This window comes from Podarcis muralis, chromosome 13, assembly GCF_964188315.1.
Source record: "Podarcis muralis chromosome 13, rPodMur119.hap1.1, whole genome shotgun sequence".
NCBI lineage: Eukaryota > Metazoa > Chordata > Lepidosauria > Squamata > Lacertidae > Podarcis > Podarcis muralis.
Window position 1 is genome coordinate 24,159,726 of NC_135667.1, and position 16,604 is coordinate 24,176,329.

Below are 16,604 nucleotides of genomic sequence, written 5' to 3' on the forward strand. Positions count from 1 at the left end.
TGAAGAGTCCAGGGCAGCTCCACATCAGACATATTACACTAGTGTTGCCTTGCAGCCCTTTGAAAAAATAAGTTTGGTGCCCAGCACCCTTAGATGGAAGGGACAGTCTTTGATCAGGAATCTACTGCCATAAATTTCGAGCTGTGTAGGACATAAGCTGTGAATACTTAGTAGTGCTGGGAAAGGTTCGCTACACATTCTCAAAAGCACTAGTTGATTGCTTCACATGTTCTAGAGCTGCAGCCTGACTTTGTAAAACGTAAGTCCCAGGGTCCAGACTAGGCTGAATAAACTGTTGCAAATGTGGTTTGTGTGCACACCAATTACCCCAACAAAAGATCCTAGCAACTATGCACTTAACTATATTTTACTGGTCATCCTCCCCAAAGTAGCCTGCCGCTGCTCTAAATTAGTCTGGAATGTTTAGCTGTGCAGTGCTGGGTTGCCATGGTTACCAGTTATTGTGCTAGAAACCATGGAACAAACCCAGTAACAGAAATTCTTGTTGGAGCAATGGGTGCATCCCATAAACTAGGAATAGCCACCATTGGGTCCCCCAGGCTCGCTCAAAGCCGCAGGGCCTGGGTTCATGTTTCTGGTGGTACCTCCATTGTGATTTCCCCCAGACACAACCTCATCTTGACTGTTTCTGTTCCTCTTTTCCTAAATACAAGAAGACCAGCTGCTTCTCTGGGATGGTGGGTGTGACTCATATTTCCTGTGACATGCTTTCCCTGTGGACAGATTTGGCTATTGCTTTGCTGCTGTTGCTGCTGCTGTGCTTCCAACCAGCGTCAGTCTACATTTCATCCCTGTGTGGGTGTGAAGATAAGGAAGCTCGGAATATCATGGAGCACAGGAACTTTCACAGATCTGTGGGCCTCAAGCAGGGGCCACAGTACCCTGTCAGAATGGTTTCCATACTCTCTCATTTGTACTCTGCCCTTCTTCCAAGGAGCTTGTGGCAGCTGACTTGGTGTCTCCCCGTGTTTATCCCACGCTGAATGAACAAGTCAACCACTGTTATCTTGGTGGGTAAGATGCCATTTTATAGATAGCAAACAGAGGCATAGTACTTGCACCAAAACCAGCTCTAATACTTGTGAAATGAGGGTAGGGACAAACAACATGTTACACAGCAGCTTTGCAAAGTGATATTCCAGCACTTCTTCCTTTGAAACATATCCGCCAATTCATTTGAAAAGGGCAACGGAGGGGGAAGGGATATTCACCTGAGCTCTGTTCCTCAGTGAAAATGGTGGACCTCCCCCCAGCTGCTGTTTGCCCTCTGAGAAGGGGGAACTGGTCAGGGAAATGGCTGAGGGGAGGGCTTAAGTGTGTGAAAAAAACAGTTGTGGAACTCAGTGGGAAGCAATGATTGGATTTAATTCAGCAGTGTATTAAAGGAAAGGGGCAGTGAGGCCAGGTAGAAAGGAAGTTGAAGGAGGTGGGGACAAAGCCAGAGGGTGTGGGAGATGTGTCGAGATAGAAAATTAAGATAAATAGGGACAGTGGGAATGGGTAGAAAAAGCATTTGTGTAAGTTTACTATCTTTTCTCCAGCACATGACAGAAGTTCCAGCAGTGGAAGCTTGGACGGAGGCCTCATGGAAAAACATTCACTTGTGTGATACTGCTAAAGGTGCAGAAGAGGTGCCTGCCTCTTCTACAAAAGGTGTAGGGGGCCACAAAGTAAGGGATGGGAGATGAAATAGGACTGAGGAAAATGTGCAAGGGATGGCTAGTGATGAGGTAGAATCATAGAGCTGGAAGAGACCACCAGGGCCATCGAGTCCAACGCCCTGCCAAGCAGGAAACGCCATCAGAGCACTCCTGACATATGGTTGTCAAGCCTCTGCTTAAAGACCTCCAAAGAAGGAGACTCCACCACACTCCTTGGCAGCAAATTCCACTGTCGAACAGCTCTTACTGTCAGGAAGTTCTTCCTAATGTTTAGGTGGAATCTTCTTTCTTGTAGTTTGGATCCATTGCTCCGTGCCCGCTTCTCTGGAGCAGCAGAAAACAACCTTTCTCCCTCCTCTATGGGACATCCTTTTATATATTTGAACATGGCTATCATATCACCCCTTAACCTCCTCTTCTCCAGGCTAAACATGCCCAGCTCCCTTAGCCGTTCCTCATAAGGCATCGTTTCCAGGCCTTTGACCATTTTGGTTGCCCTCCTCTGGACACTTTCCAGTTTGTCAGTGTCCTTCTTGAACTGTGGTGCCCAGAACTGGACACAGTACTCCAGGTGAGGTCTGACCAGAGCAGAATACAGTGGCACTATTACTTCCCTTGATCTAGATGCTATACTCCTATTGATGCAGCCCAGAACCGCATTGGCTTTTTTAGCTGCCGCGTCACACTGTTGGCTCATGTCAAGTTTGTGGTCAACCAAAACTCCTAGATCCTTTTCACATGTACTGCTCTCAAGCCAGGTGTCACCCATCTTGTATTTGTGCCTCTCATTTTTTTTGCCCAAGTGCAATACTTTACATTTCTCCCTGTTAAAGTTCATCTTGTTTGTTTTGGCCCAGTTCTCTAATCTGTCAAGGTCATTTTGAAGTGTGATCCTGTCCTCTGGGGTGTTAGCCACCCCTTCCAGTTTGGTGTCATCTGCAAATTTGATCAGGATGCCCTTGAGTCCATCATCCAGGTGTGGCTCTGAAGAATGTTTTCACTCTTTCTCCCCACCTCTGCACACAAGTGGACTGGAAATGCAAAAGAAATACTGCATTGAATGAAATTGAATGAATGAGAGCTTATACCTCTTGTAGCCAGAACACACCATTTCAGAAGTGCTACTACCAATGTTGTTCCTTTGAAAATCCTTGCACAAATGTGGCTCTCCCAGGATTGTTGAAACGCCTCCTACCGGTCTCCCCCACTCTGGCTCTTTCCTCTTCCCAGGCTGCAGATTGGAGGCTACATGACCCAGAGCAAGCAGGGGTGTTTCCCACTCTTTTCTGCCTGGCTGACTCACTGCCTGGGTCCTCTGCCGGCAATAAAAAACGCCTCTGATTTACAAAGTTTCCTTTGCAGCTGACCAGGACGCAGAGCCGGCCACTAAGACAATGCAACAACGCCTCTTGTTTCTTCTGGGTGAGTGTTGCCCTCTGCACAGCCAACCCCAATTCCTGGATGCAACTCTGAATTATCTTGTGAACAGCTGGTCCTGCCAAGGAGCAGGGGGCTAAGAGTTTCCACATCAGAATTGTGGGGTTTGTTTATTGGGGACCAGGATGTCTGAGCAGGGAATGAGTTCTACTTGAGAAGCATTGAAAAGAAGCCTACTCAGGTCAGTGCAATAGTGTCTGCAACACTGCAGCATAAATAGCATCTTTGCTTTCACAAAGCAGCTCTGCTTGCCTCCCCCCCCCCCCCACCTCTTACTTGCACATTGGGAAATCTTTTCTCCATCTAAAATACATGTTGTACATTCATTTACCCTGCAATAGCCTGATCTGTATTGGTTTCTGAAGCAAGGGACTGTTAGTAAACTGACCGTACTAGTTTACTTTTTTAAAAAACCTGAAGAACGATGACTCTCATAACGGATCTGGTTGCACTTGCATAGAAAAGCTGCAACTCAAGCCTGTTCTGAAACTTTTATTGTCCCCATTTACTGTGAGTGGAGGGATGGAAGAGAAGCAGTGTACTGATATGTTGTGTCCATTTACTAAAATCGAATTTTGAAATCTGCAGAACACATTTTTTTAAAAGACATTCCCAGTACAGTGTTACCTCGGGTTACATACGCTTCAGGTTACATACGCTTCAGGTTACAGACTCCGCTAACCCAGAAATAGTGCTTCAGGTTAAGAACTTTGCTTCAGGATGAGAACAGAAATCGTGCTTCGTCGGCGCGGCGGCAGCAGGAGACCCCATTAGCTAAAGTGGTGCTTCAGGTTAAGAACAGTTTCAGGTTAAGTAAGGACCTCCGGAACGAATTAAGTACTTAACCTGAGGTACCACTGTATACCTTGCATTGCACTGGGGGATCCATTTCTCGTTCTGCCTCCATTAGCAAAATGTATTGACAGCTAGGAATGCACACACCTAGGTTGTCATGCAAAACATGTGGTAAAATGCCCGGCTGAATTCACTTCATGTATTGTTTTAATTATCACTGGAAACAGGAGTCCGGACTGCAGAGTAAACTCATCTATTTGTCTCTTTTGGGTACAATGTTATGTTAGAATGTTAGAGAGGTAACATTGGGTACAATGTTATGTACAATGTTAGAGAGGTAGCTTGACCATATTTAGAATAGATGTTGTTAATGGCATTTTATATTTTGTGAATTCTGCCCTCCCATAAGTCTCCCAGGGCAAAGTGGTAGGCTTGTGGCAGATCTGGTTCACCTAGTGGAAGACCAACACATTTGACCCTTCCCTCAGTCCCCTTCCATGCTGTAACTTCTGGTGGGGGTGTAATAACATAAGTACTGAGCACCTCATCACTGCTGCGTTTCTAATTTAGGTCATTGTTTTGGGCAAGGGGAATACCATAATGGAAAAAAGGGGCTGCTATAGCTCAGTCAATGGGACGCGGGTGGCGCTGTGGGTAAAAGCCTCAGCGCCTAGGGCTTGCCGATCGAAAGGTTGGCAGTTCGAATCCCCGCGGCGGGGTGCGCTCCTGTCGCTCGGTCCCAGCGCCTGCCAACCTAGCAGTTCGAAAGCACCCTCGGGTGCAAGTAGATAAATAGGGACCGCTTACTAGCGGGAAGGTAAACAGCGTTTCCGTGTGCGGCTCTGGCTCGCCAGAGCAGTGATGTCACGCTGGCCACGTGACCTGGAAGTGTCTGCGGACAGCGCTGGCCCCCGGCCTATAGAGTGAGATGGGTGCACAACCCTAGAGTCTGTCAAGACTGGCCCGTACGGGCAGGGGTACCTTTACCTTTACCTATAGCTCAGTCAGTTGAGCATGAGACTCTTAATCTCATGGCAGTGGCCTCAAGTCCCACATTGGGCAAAATATTCCTGCATTGCAGGGAGTTGGAGTAGATGACCTTCATGATCCCTCCTACAGGCAGGCAGTTCAGACCTCTGGCAATAGGGGTCTGCCTTTATTCTGGCATGTGGCCCCTAACAGATTATCCCACCCCTTGACAGAAGAAAGACTCCCCACTGCTGATCCATAACTGTGCTCTGAACATGTGAATAACATCCAAAATCCTTCCCTATAGCCTTTGTAAGTTAAGAGTACAAAAGGCTGATAAAAGAGTAGTAGGAGTTAAAGAAGCTGGTGTAATGCTGTAGGTATTTTAAAGAGTATTGGTGAACAGCTGCTTGTGATTGACAGGAGCATTCCAAGGCGGTTGGAGTCTGTTGGAATCAGAGTCCATTGGAGAAGGCCATTGGGCTACCATATTTATTTGCCACCAGTAGCTGCCTCTATCCGCTCCCTCTGGAGGAAGGAAGGAGCCTGGGACCGGGATCCATAAACACCTCAGCACATCCCTAATATTGAGAGCCAATCTTGTCTTTTTTGAAAAACAGGAGTTAAATAAAGTGTGGAATAGTATCAGCAGTGGTTAGGAGACTCAGGAAAGAAAAGTTAGTGAGATTAGGGTGAGGACAGGGATGGAAGATGCAGAAATAGACTTTTCAGTTGTGGATAGGTTCAGAGTTTGCTCTTATTTTATAGGAAGAACTCCCAGGTGGTACTGGTTAATACACACCTTTTTATTTGTTTAACCCTCCAAATATTATTTTCTGGCTCTGGCTCTCCCATGGGCATGAAAATGTCTACCTAGGTCCATCTCTGCCAGGGCTTGGCAGCCTGTTGTGATCTTGAGAACACAGCCCAGAATGTTTACACCGGTAGAACTAACCTTCCACTTGAGCTTAATCTCATTTGAAACCTCTTGCCTTGTTTTTGCAGTTGCCTTCCTGAGACTTCATGCCACAGGTAAAACGGAAAGGAATCTCTGTCTCTTTCCCCTTTGCCTCCTCCAGTGACCTCCAGGTTGGGAAGATAGGAAGCTTAGCTGCCTTACACAGAGTCAGATAATTGCTCAGTCTAGCTTAGTATTGCCTAACACTGACTGGCAGCTGCTTTCCGGGGCTTCAAGGAGGAGTCTCTCCCAGAACTATTTGGAGATGTCAGGGATTGATCCTGGGACCTTCTGCATGCAAGACAGATTTCCTACCACTGAGCTACGGCCTTTCTCCACAGCCTGAGATGCTATCATCATTCCTTCTATTTTCAATGTTCAGGCCGGAGTGCTTGTGCTGTGCAGGCTAAACAACACCATCCGTGCACTAGATGAACATTTCAGAAGGCTTGCAGAAGTAAAAAAAAAAACCACCCTCAAAACCCTTAGAAAACAATAACCTAGAAAACTGGATGGGAAGGGGAACTGAATGGAATACGCAGGTAGAGGGCATGGCTGACTGACTGGCACTGTGAACAGGAGAACTCCACACTGCAGCATTTTGTTGCAGGTCCCCTGTGTCCTGCATAATTAGATGTAGAATAGGCTGACAATTTATTACATGCTGTGCTCCCCATCATTTTCCAAGGGGAAAACTTCTGTTATTTTTCATTAGTGTGCAAATGAGAATAGCATGTTTACAAACACTATTGATTTGATCTTGCTATAGTTCTGGCCTTGGGGGAGATGGCCTTAAGAGCCAAGGGCATTGTTTAGGAAAGATGAAAACTGATTTGATAATCAGATCAAGAGAGGAGATGTCAGGATGGGGATGTGGGATATCAAATCTCAGAACTGCCTACTTAAGTGGGAGAAAGAGATAAGACAGGTCTCTCCTTGACTTTGATTATTTCTCCTCCTGGCAGGTTCCTTTCCAGTGCGTCTGTCTGGAGGCCCAAGCCTCTGTGCAGGACGGGTGGAACTGTTCCACCAGGGTGAATGGGGGACAGTGTGTGATGACAGTTGGGATTTGCAGGACGCAGCTGTGGTGTGTCGAGAGCTAGACTGTGGGGCTGCCCTTTCAGCACCCCATGGGGCCTGGTTTGGTGAAGGACCTGGACCCATCTGGCTGAATGAGGTGCGCTGCATGGGCACTGAGGAATACCTGCACTCCTGCCCCCATATTGGGTTTCGCAAGCATGTCTGCACCCATGAGGAGGATGCCAGTGCCATATGCTCAGGTAGGACTCTTGTGATTCAGAAATTTCATCAGATGAACTCTGATGAAAGCTGATTATCCCACAGAGTTGATTGCTTCAAGCAAACGGGTTGTTGTCGCACAGACACATCTCTGTAGAGTCCGATTTAAAGCATCCAACAAGAGGATGTTTAAAGATAAATTCAGCACTTGAATTATTGGAAGATATGTTTGTATAAAGTTACATTTGGCTAAACTTGTGGGAGTCAGGGGGTGAGGCTTGCAAATTCATTAAATGGCCCCTGCCTTTCCTCTGTATAATTCATACTGCTCTGCTTAGTTAAAAAGGCCTACCTGTGAACTCCCTTTAACTGAAAGCTCTGCAGTCTCACCTTTTGACAGTATGGGGGAATGTATCCAGCCAACTCTTTAAAATTAAGGCTGCTTGTTGCGACTGGGTCCAAGCATAGAGCTGGAGGCAAGTTTAGGTGTTTAATAACTATTGTTCTATCCCTGAGGAAAAGGGACCTAAGTGTTTTGTAGCATACTGGACCAACCAGCACGTTCATTTCTCTCATCTCCCTTGGCAGCTCAGCGCTTTGCTCCTCTTACTGCCTTCCCCCCTCAACCGGCATTCAGATGGGGCAACATGAAAGCAGTAACGACAGCAAGACCACTCATATCTTCTGCACCTGCTGAGGGTGAGTGTGCAGGCATCCCTGAAGTGCACCACTTTCATCGTTTAGCTGAACAATATCCATCTCTAAAGTAGGGTTAAAAGAGATTGTGGGGATGGGTTCTGGGGACCCATTTATTAAATCTTTTGCCATATATTTGCATGGTGGCAGTGCTCCTGTTGTGACGCACCTTGGATCAGGTTGCAACCCACTAGTGGGTCCAGTCCCACCAGTTGAAAACCAGTGATCTAAGAAGATCAAGCTTGCTTCCTTTTTCTAGCCCAGCTTTAACTTAGCCTGAGAGCTTCTTCTGCTACATTTTTATGAATCTGTTAAGGCACAGGAGCTGTTTGATTCGGGCACAGGAGCAAAGTGGCAACCACACCAATTTTTTTTATTCTATTATTGTGCCAAGTAATCATGGAGAAAAGGGAGAGAGAAAATGTAGTACGGAAGAAGGAAAAGTCTGTTGGTTTCACAAGACACTTTCTATACTGAATAAAAAGCCATTATTTAGCTCAGAGTTGGAGAACCTTTTTCAGTCCATGGACCACATTTGCTCATGGGGAACCTTCCAGGGGCCACATACCAGTAGTGAGTGGGGTCAGGGGCAAAACTGGGCGCTTAACATTGTACTGGGCACTTAGCATTGTACATTCCAGACATGAAAACTCAGAAAGTCCGCCCTCCCACTCACATCTCCATCCAGGTCAATTCAAGATATACTTAGGGAAAAGCAATCAAGGGTGTAGAGGAGAACCAGAGAAGGGTAGGTCATAGCCTAGGAAAAGTTGTAGGGGCCCAAGGTGTCCCTTTCCTGCTTTAGTTGCACAACAGTTGTGGGCTTTCATCTAGAAATAAAATGGACAGTGGCATTCAGATCATGGCTTGGGCTGGAGACAGTTCAGTTCCACTTTCCTTAAGGTTAGTGGGGTTCAGCATTTGCTTTAGTGCCCAATCAGAAATCTGGACTATTTTTCCTTGAAAAATCAGTTAGGCTGTAAGATGGGAGAACCCCATGCCCCACTTTGGGGCTCTCCAGGCGCTATAGCTTCTCTTAATCTCCTCTCCCCCTTTCCCCCTCCAGGGACCCCTGCTCTACGTCTCGTGGGTGGCAGAAGCCGCTGTTCTGGCCGACTGGAGGTGTTTCATGAAGGGGAATGGGGCACAGTATGTGATGACATGTGGGACCTTCTGGATGTTGCTGTGGTCTGCCGGGAGCTGGACTGTGGGGAGGCGCTGGCAGCACCAGGCCGTGCCTTCTTTGGTGAGGGGAGCAGTGTCATCTGGCTAGATGATGTACAGTGCCAAGGAGAAGAGTCAATGTTGTCGGAGTGCCATACCAGCCTTTGGGGGACAACCAACTGCCGACACAGTGAAGATGCTGGGGCTGTGTGTTCTGGTGAGAGAACTGTAGCATTGTTTACACTTAATCATTCAGACTTCTGAGGAAATTCTGAGAATTCTAGTTTTGTGAGGATTCCAGAGGCTAGGAATCTCAATCATCCATCCCTTAGCATCCATCCCAACAGCAATTTCTAGGATCAGTTGGATGAAGCCATGAGTTATAAAGCTGGTGAAAGATATGAGTTATAAAGCTGGTGTAGATATACCATTGGTATACAGTGGTACCTCCGGTTACAAACTTAATTCATTCCAGAGGTCCGTTCTTAAGCCGAAACCACTTGTAACATTTGGCACGCTTTCGCTAATGGCGCCTCCCACTGCTGCTGCACTCCCGGCGCGCAACTTTCGCTCACATCCCGGGGCAAAGTTCGCAACTGGAAGCATCTACTTCCGGGTTAGTGGAGCTCGTAACCCGAAGCGTTCGCAAGGAGGACGGTACGCAACACGGGGTTCCACTGTACTCTGGCCATGGAAAGGTAGCATTGGTCTTACTGTGAAAATTATTTCTCATTTGGTGTGTGGATGTCTCCAAGTGAGATTTGTTTCTCCTGTTGCTCGTTAAGGCAGGAAACCATGTTGTATGCTCTCTCTTCCTGTTGAAGCCTCAGTTCCATGGCTGAGCTAAATTCTCTCTCTCTCTCTCTCTCTCTCTCTCTCTCTCTCTCTCTCTTCTCTCTCTCTCTCTCTCTCTCTCTCTCTCTCTCTCTCTCTCTCTCACACACACACACACACACACACACACGTGTATGTATAAGCAACAGAAGAGATTATAGAAGAGTATGGGCTCTGGTAATACTGGATGTCAGGACTACAAGTTAGCTAGCACTATAAGAAACAGGGTGAAATAACCACTATTAGGATGTGACCTGTGCAACAACTTTCACAGTAAGACCAATACTACCCTTTTCTTTAAGTACTGGATATCTCACAGTGGGGTGTACTAAAGCTAATGATACATTGGATGGGAAATTAAGTGTCTTCTGCCATGGCTATTACATTCTTGTCTCAAGCTGCTCATACTTCTTGGACACTTTTTGTTATCTTGACCACAGGCTGTCAGTAAGTGGTCAGAGACTATAGTCCTATAACACTGGTGATCAGGTATGTGTTGATCCCAGAGTGTTCTTCCACACTCAGGTCATGCTTGCACTATAGACTGAGTGCTGCTTCTTATAATTCTGAGATTAGGAATCTCAGGCTTGGTCATGTGTCTTCAGCCAGTTTTGATTTGCAGTATTGGAATTCCAGACTTCATCAGGAATACTGAGGCTTCAACAGGAAGACAGAGTTGAGAAATTCCTCTGAAGCAAATGGTTTTCTGCCTTCCCAAGCAACAGGAGCAACCCAACCCACTCAAAGACATCCAGCACCCAAGGGAGAAGCTAATGATTATACCAGTATTAATTTTGCTCTAAATTATTGTGCGGGGCTATGGTTGCACTGAAGCTTCCTTTGTATGTGCTGTGTCTATGTCACATGGTGTATCATCTCCTCACAGGTGAGATGCCCCTGGCCATGGTGGAAGAGCATGTGGCCATGCTCACAAGGACCTTGGCACCCCAGAGGCGCCGGTATATAGCCCCTAAAAGAATTCCCCGTCCTACTCAGCCTACAGGGAACCAAGAAACAACTGTAGCTAATGAAGCGTTACAAATAGAGAAGAGCCAAAAGGAAACAGTGCCAGATGGTGAGTAGCAGAGAGAGGTAGGTGTTTATGTCCATCATTGACTCCCAGGCAATTTGCACAGGTGCTGTTTCTTGTTTGGAATGGGGGTGCCAATATAATTAACAACTATGAAAACACAATCTAAGTGAGAAAAGATATTACATGACAACGGATTTTGCATCTTTGCTTCAACAAACCCCTTAAAAAGGGGAGCAGAGATTGAGTCACTGGTTGAACTTCAAATGAAGAATTATGAAACAAAATTCAGTTGTGATATCTCAGTGCTCAAGGAAGTTATCACATTATACAGCATGTTTTACTTGTTTTATGGCCCCCTTGAAAACATGAGTGAAGGTCAAGTTAAAACATGGGGCCCCTCCATTCCCCCACCTGCTGCTACCTAAGCAAACAGGTACGACTCCACTTTCATTTGAGTAAATGACAAAATTTGGGGAGATCCAATCATGGATCTTCCACATGGCATCTAGTTTTGTCTTGAACTGCTTTCAGGGGTCATGGGCTGCATAGTCATGGTATCTGGATTCCTTGCAATGATACTGTGTTTAGATTTTTATTTATTTGTGCTCTAATTTGTTTTAGTGCTTATACTGTGGCTGTAAGTTGCTTTGGGTCACTTTTGTGAGAAAAGCGATATCATCATTATAAAAAATAGAGGCCTTTGGGATTCACTAGAATGAATTGAGAACCTCAAAGAGAAGGACCATGGTTTACAAGTGAGAGATCTGTGATGCAAGGACTTTTAACTCCTCTTATTCTATAAACATTTCCTCTTCATATGCTTTTAAACTCAGGCCAGTGGCAGGTGCGGCTGCAAGGAGGCCCTGGATCCTGTGCTGGACGGGTAGAGGTTCTGTATCAAGATTACTGGGGCACGGTATGCGATGATGGCTGGGATCTGGTGGACGCGGCAGTGGTGTGCCGCGAGTTGGGCTGTGGGGCCCCTCTTCTCAGCCCTGGTAATGCAAGATATGGGCCAGGATCTGGACCTATCTGGTTGGATGATGTCAACTGCACTGGGGCAGAGTTCACTCTACAGAACTGCCGCTCCCAGCCATGGGGGACGCATAACTGCAATCATCATGAAGATGCTTCAGTCATCTGCACAGGTAGGGAACAACTCAATTTACCAGCTGATTCCCAGTCATGTTCAGTGAGTCCATTTGCCTGGTTCCAAAACATTATGAGATATGCCATATTTAGGAGAGAGAACCCTGAACTTGTGAATAAGCCAATAATAGAAAATTCAATGTCCTTGGGGGGAAAGCAGTAACAATTTCAAATGGGCTAAACCCAGTTTCATTCTGGAGACTCCAGTAAGCACCTTATTCTGGGCATGTATATACAGTACTAAAGACTTATATTGGTTTTAGGTAAAGGTAAAGGGACCCCTGACCATTAGGTCCAGTCATGACCGACTTTGGGGTTGTGGTGCTCATCTCGCTTTATTGGCCAAGGGAGCCAGCGTACAGCTTCCGGGTCATGTGGCCAGCATGACTAAGCCACTTCTGGCGAACCAGAGCAGCACACGGATATGCCGTTTACCTTCCCTCTGGAGCGGTACCTATTTATCTACTTGCACTTTGATGTGCTTTTGAACTGCTAGGTTGGCAGGAGTATATTGGTTTTATGGCAGCTTAACTGCTATGGCTTTCCATCTTGGGAATCTATTTAGGTGAGGGTGCTGAGAATTCTCCCTGCACTGCTATAATTCCCCGCCAAGAAGAAACGACTGTTAAAGTAATTTTAGTCTGTGATGTAGGAACACCTTCTGTATTTTCAGGCAGGTGGAAGAGTCTGTCATTGCCAAACTCATCAAGCAATTCAAAGATAGCTGCACCTGCTACAACCATTAATCCAGGGCAAAGCGTCTTGGATGTGGCTGAGACCAGCCCAACTACTCAGGAGTTTTCAGCCAGCTGGGAGCTAGAGTTCCCTGAAGCACCAATCCTAACCACACAAACTGTGGAGCTCGAACTGGAAAAGGAGCAAAAGCAAGCGAGCCCCTTCAACAGAATTGAAACAACCACTAATACAGAAGCCCTGCAGCACATTCAAGAGGTGGAGTCAAGCAACACTCCAAAGATAGAACCATCCTCACAGGAAAGAGGACAAGAGCCCATTTATGCCTCAGTTGAATCTCTGCCAACCTCAGCCACACTGGATCTGGTATCTGAAAGAGAAACAGAGACAATAAGCCTGTGGAATATAGATAAAGCAACACTTAATCTAGAGATCCTGCAGCACGTTCAGGGGACAGAGTCAACCAGCACCCCCAATACAAGGCCACAAACCCCCACCCCCTCCACAGCTGAGTTTCAGCCAACCTTAGCCATGCAGGAACTGAAATCTGAGGAAGAAACAGCGACAACAAGAACAGGAACAGGACTGCCCATAGTTGAACCAGGCCTAACACTTGCAACAGAGGTAGTGCAGTCTAAGCAATGGGACATTGCATTTAAAGTGCCCTCAGTACAGAAGGTAGAATTTACCAATCCCACAGCTACAGATCAGCCTACCACTTCCACTTCAGTTCAGGAACCTGAAGGAGTGAATGTAATTGATAATGTAGTAAAGGAGCTGTTCCTGTTCTCAAATGTCTTGAAGGCTGCAAGAGAGATGGAATTGTCAGCAGCCACGCAGAATGCACCATCTGTAAACCACATGGAATCCATAAACCACAAATCTTCACATTCTGAAGAGAACACAGATCAGAAGCAACAAGAGGAACCACACACATATTCCCATACCATGGGGCCCACAGGTGAGTAGCTGCCTCAGTGTCAGCTCCAGGATTTTGAGGGGCCTCAGGCAAAGTATCTGCATTCGGGCCGTCAAATAGGGTGGGCAGTGGTTGTTCCTCATCATTCTCACCACCAGAGGGAGAGAGCAGGAAAGTAAACTGGTTGACCTGCCTGTCTTTTCCCTCTGAAGCAAAATCTCAGAGGAGATTGACAAGAAAACCAGTTGGCAGATGGGTGGCTGGCAGCAGATCCATCTTTTTCCCCTCCTTTGCTATCAACCTGTTTGCCTGGCAAAGGCTGCGTACACATAGTACATTTAATGCACACACATTCTCCTCCAAGAATATTGGGAACTGTAGCTTTGTAAGGGTAAATTACAATTCTCGGGATTCTAAAGGAGCGGGGAGATGATAGCATATTTTAAATGTGTGATGTGTATGCAAACTAATAGAAAAGGCAGGTGAATTGCCTGGAAGAAGAGGAGGAGGAACAGAAAATGTGGTCAGTTCCAGCGGCATAGCGTGGGTTGTCAGCACCCGGGGCAAGGCAAGTAATTTGCGCCCCCTAACCCATGGATTTGCGCCCCCTAACCCGTGGATTTGCCCTAACCCCAGATGTTGCGCCCGGTGCGGCCGGCCCCCGCTGCACCCCCCACGCTACGCCACTGATCAGTTCTGCTCAATGGTCAATTGTTCACTTACTCTGTATTTTCTCCCCTCCCAAGAGGGGAAAGGTGAGCAGGCTGCTGCTGCTGCTATGTAGCATTTCTCCCTCTGCACCCCTCCTCGCAGTGACAGCAACTGTAGAGACTCTGTTAGCTGCCTGTGGTGGGCTCCTGCCTGAGCATGGATGCTGGTAGACACACAACCACATGAACTACTTATATTATGCCTGAACTGCTTATTAGGCAGGAACATACCTTCCCCTTTAGCGCTCTCAGTTGGTGCGGGTTAAAGGTGAGCCCCAGCTCTCTGTGAATGAAGAATGCCTTGTATAATTTCCTCCAGAAACCTGTGCAATTGCCAGACTTTTTTGGCAGGCAAGTTGATGGAGAAAGGGCCTGAGATAGCCTCAGCTACCCTCCTAAGATCAAGCATACCCTGCTCTCTCTTTTTTTTTTGGGGGGGGGGTGTTATTTAACTCTGCTGCTCTCATTTAATGTTACCACATTCTCCCTCTCCATTTGCACCAGAGCCAACCATTGCTCCCATTGTCTTGACCTCTTTGGCTGAAACAGATGTTCATGATACGACTGTTCTGCTCCAAAGTACAGTGTCACATACAGTTTCTGTGGATGAGCTGCTTGAAGATAGTATGGTGAGCTCAGGAAACACAGAAAGAGGAGCTGGTAAGTATCAGAGACAAAGCTTCACTGCTGAGGCTAGGAAAAGGGTCTTACTTGGAAGGCCTCTTCCCAAACTGCAGAGCATCATTTACAATTTCCCCACCTTCTGTAGCTGTCAAAAGTTCAGAATTGGGTCTCACTTACCTCACTGGCCATGTGTAAGTCCAGTAGTCAGGGATGGAATTTCATCCTGGACAAAGTGAGTTTTCACAGAAGAATTTCCTCCTTTTATATACCTTTGGCTATGCTTATTGATCATAGTCACAAGCTACGGCCATTGTGTTTTTGTAGTTTAGTTGACCACATAACGAGCAAACACACCACCTTGGGTCTACTCCTTACTGGCTACTGGGGTGATGGTGTCAAGGCACAATACAGTCATTGGTTATTTTCTGTCTCTCTGAATACATAGGTACCACCTCCGCACCAGTCTTGATTGAAGCACCAGGTCCAAACACCACTTTGCCTGAACCTGTCACCCACACTGCTACAGTTAGCGAGTCATCCTCGGACTGCCCTTTTAGCCAAGACTCAAGGGGAAAGGATCAAGGCTGTTGCTGTTCACCACCTGGCCTGGAAAACTTGGTCCATGCAATGACAGGTCTCCGTGGGGAACTAGGCTCCCTCTCTACTGCCATTCAACATCAGGGCTCTCAACTAGAGGCTCTTGCCCGCAGTCTGGCTGAGCTGGCAGTTTCTGTGAACCATCTTGTGGGGGTGCTGCCTACCTTACTGCAGCCAGCAGCTGCCCAGTCCTCCTCAGCTCAAAATACGCAGGATGAAGGCCAAATGCATAACCAGCTGCCCTTAAAATGAAAATAGGACTTTCTATAAGGAGAGGAAGTTGCCTCTCAAGCCAACTAAAGTCAAACTTCTGCTATGAGGTGAGCCCACCTCCCATGAAATCCCGTTAAATATGCCATAAGCAGAGGTCATACATGCTACAAAAAGGTACTATAGGAGACCTCCACCCCAATGGTTATGGGATTTTGGTTGATCTATTTATAAGCAGTTAACTAGAAAAATGTGCTGAGAATGGTAAAATTGGGAAACATTGCACAGTTCACAGGAGGATGCATGATCTGAAATCCAGAAGTCAAATGGATTTGTAGATTTTTTTGAAAAATGAACAAGATATAGCAATTTCAAAGGTAAAAATGCAGAACCAATTATGATTGGGTACTAGATTGATTGGGTACTAGATTGCGCTAAGAAAAATGTTCAAATAAGTGTTTGTATAATTGCTTACATTGATGTGTGGTGGGCTGATCAGTATTATCTTCTAAAATATTTTGGATTTTAACATAAGCCTTCATGAATACTCCATTCATTTGTTTGTGTAGGCTGGTCATTGAACCTTTCTATGTAATAAACTGTTGAATTTTGTGTGATCATTCCTGTGCAAAATGGGAGAAATGAGTAGAAAAGGCTGGAAAGGGCAGGAGCTAAGCACTAGGTGTATTCTTTTTGGTAATACTATATATCCACTGTCTCAGAAGTAAATTCCTGAAATGACCACGAGATGTCATCACAATGTCATATAGACACAACCCAAGAACCATAACTGAAATCCCTTCCATAGTTGAAAATCCTCTTCCCCCAGTCCATTTGATCAGTTAAACCTACACCTAATAAAACTACTACAATAGTGTAAGAAGTCACTTAGAGG

General features: G+C 46.3%; 1 protein-coding gene across 4 annotated transcripts; it reads left to right on the plus strand.

Moving 5' to 3' along the window:
• The first annotated feature begins 2,312 nt into the window (after nt 1-2,312).
• Nucleotides 2,313-16,321, plus strand: LOC114581729 (uncharacterized). Of its 4 annotated transcripts, XM_028702222.2 has the most exons (10): nt 2,313-3,104; nt 5,889-5,915; nt 6,807-7,121; nt 7,669-7,779; nt 8,843-9,157; nt 10,661-10,849; nt 11,641-11,955; nt 12,630-13,610; nt 14,783-14,938; nt 15,348-16,321. In XM_028702222.2, the coding sequence occupies exons 1-10, from the start codon at nt 3,077-3,079 to the stop codon at nt 15,749-15,751; spliced, it is 2,841 nt and encodes a 946-aa protein (XP_028558055.2). In that variant the 5' UTR covers nt 2,313-3,076; the 3' UTR covers nt 15,752-16,321. The 4 variants fall into 4 exon arrangements, with proteins under 4 accessions (XP_028558055.2, XP_028558059.2, XP_028558054.2 ...); XM_028702226.2 differs by lacking the exon at nt 6,807-7,121; XM_028702221.2 differs by lacking the exon at nt 2,313-3,104 and having other exon boundaries at nt 4,920-5,915.
• The last annotated feature ends 283 nt before the right edge of the window (nt 16,322-16,604 follow it).

Coding starts and splice junctions, on each gene's coding strand:
- LOC114581729 (XM_028702221.2), top strand. CDS start 5,816: ATGTTTACACCGGTAGAACTAACCTTCCACTTGAGCTTAATCTCATTT. Junction 10,850..11,640: donor AAAGGAAACAGTGCCAGATG/GTGAGTAGCAGA, acceptor TTTTAAACTCAG/GCCAGTGGCAGGTGCGGCTG. Junction 13,611..14,782: donor CCATACCATGGGGCCCACAG/GTGAGTAGCTGC, acceptor CATTTGCACCAG/AGCCAACCATTGCTCCCATT.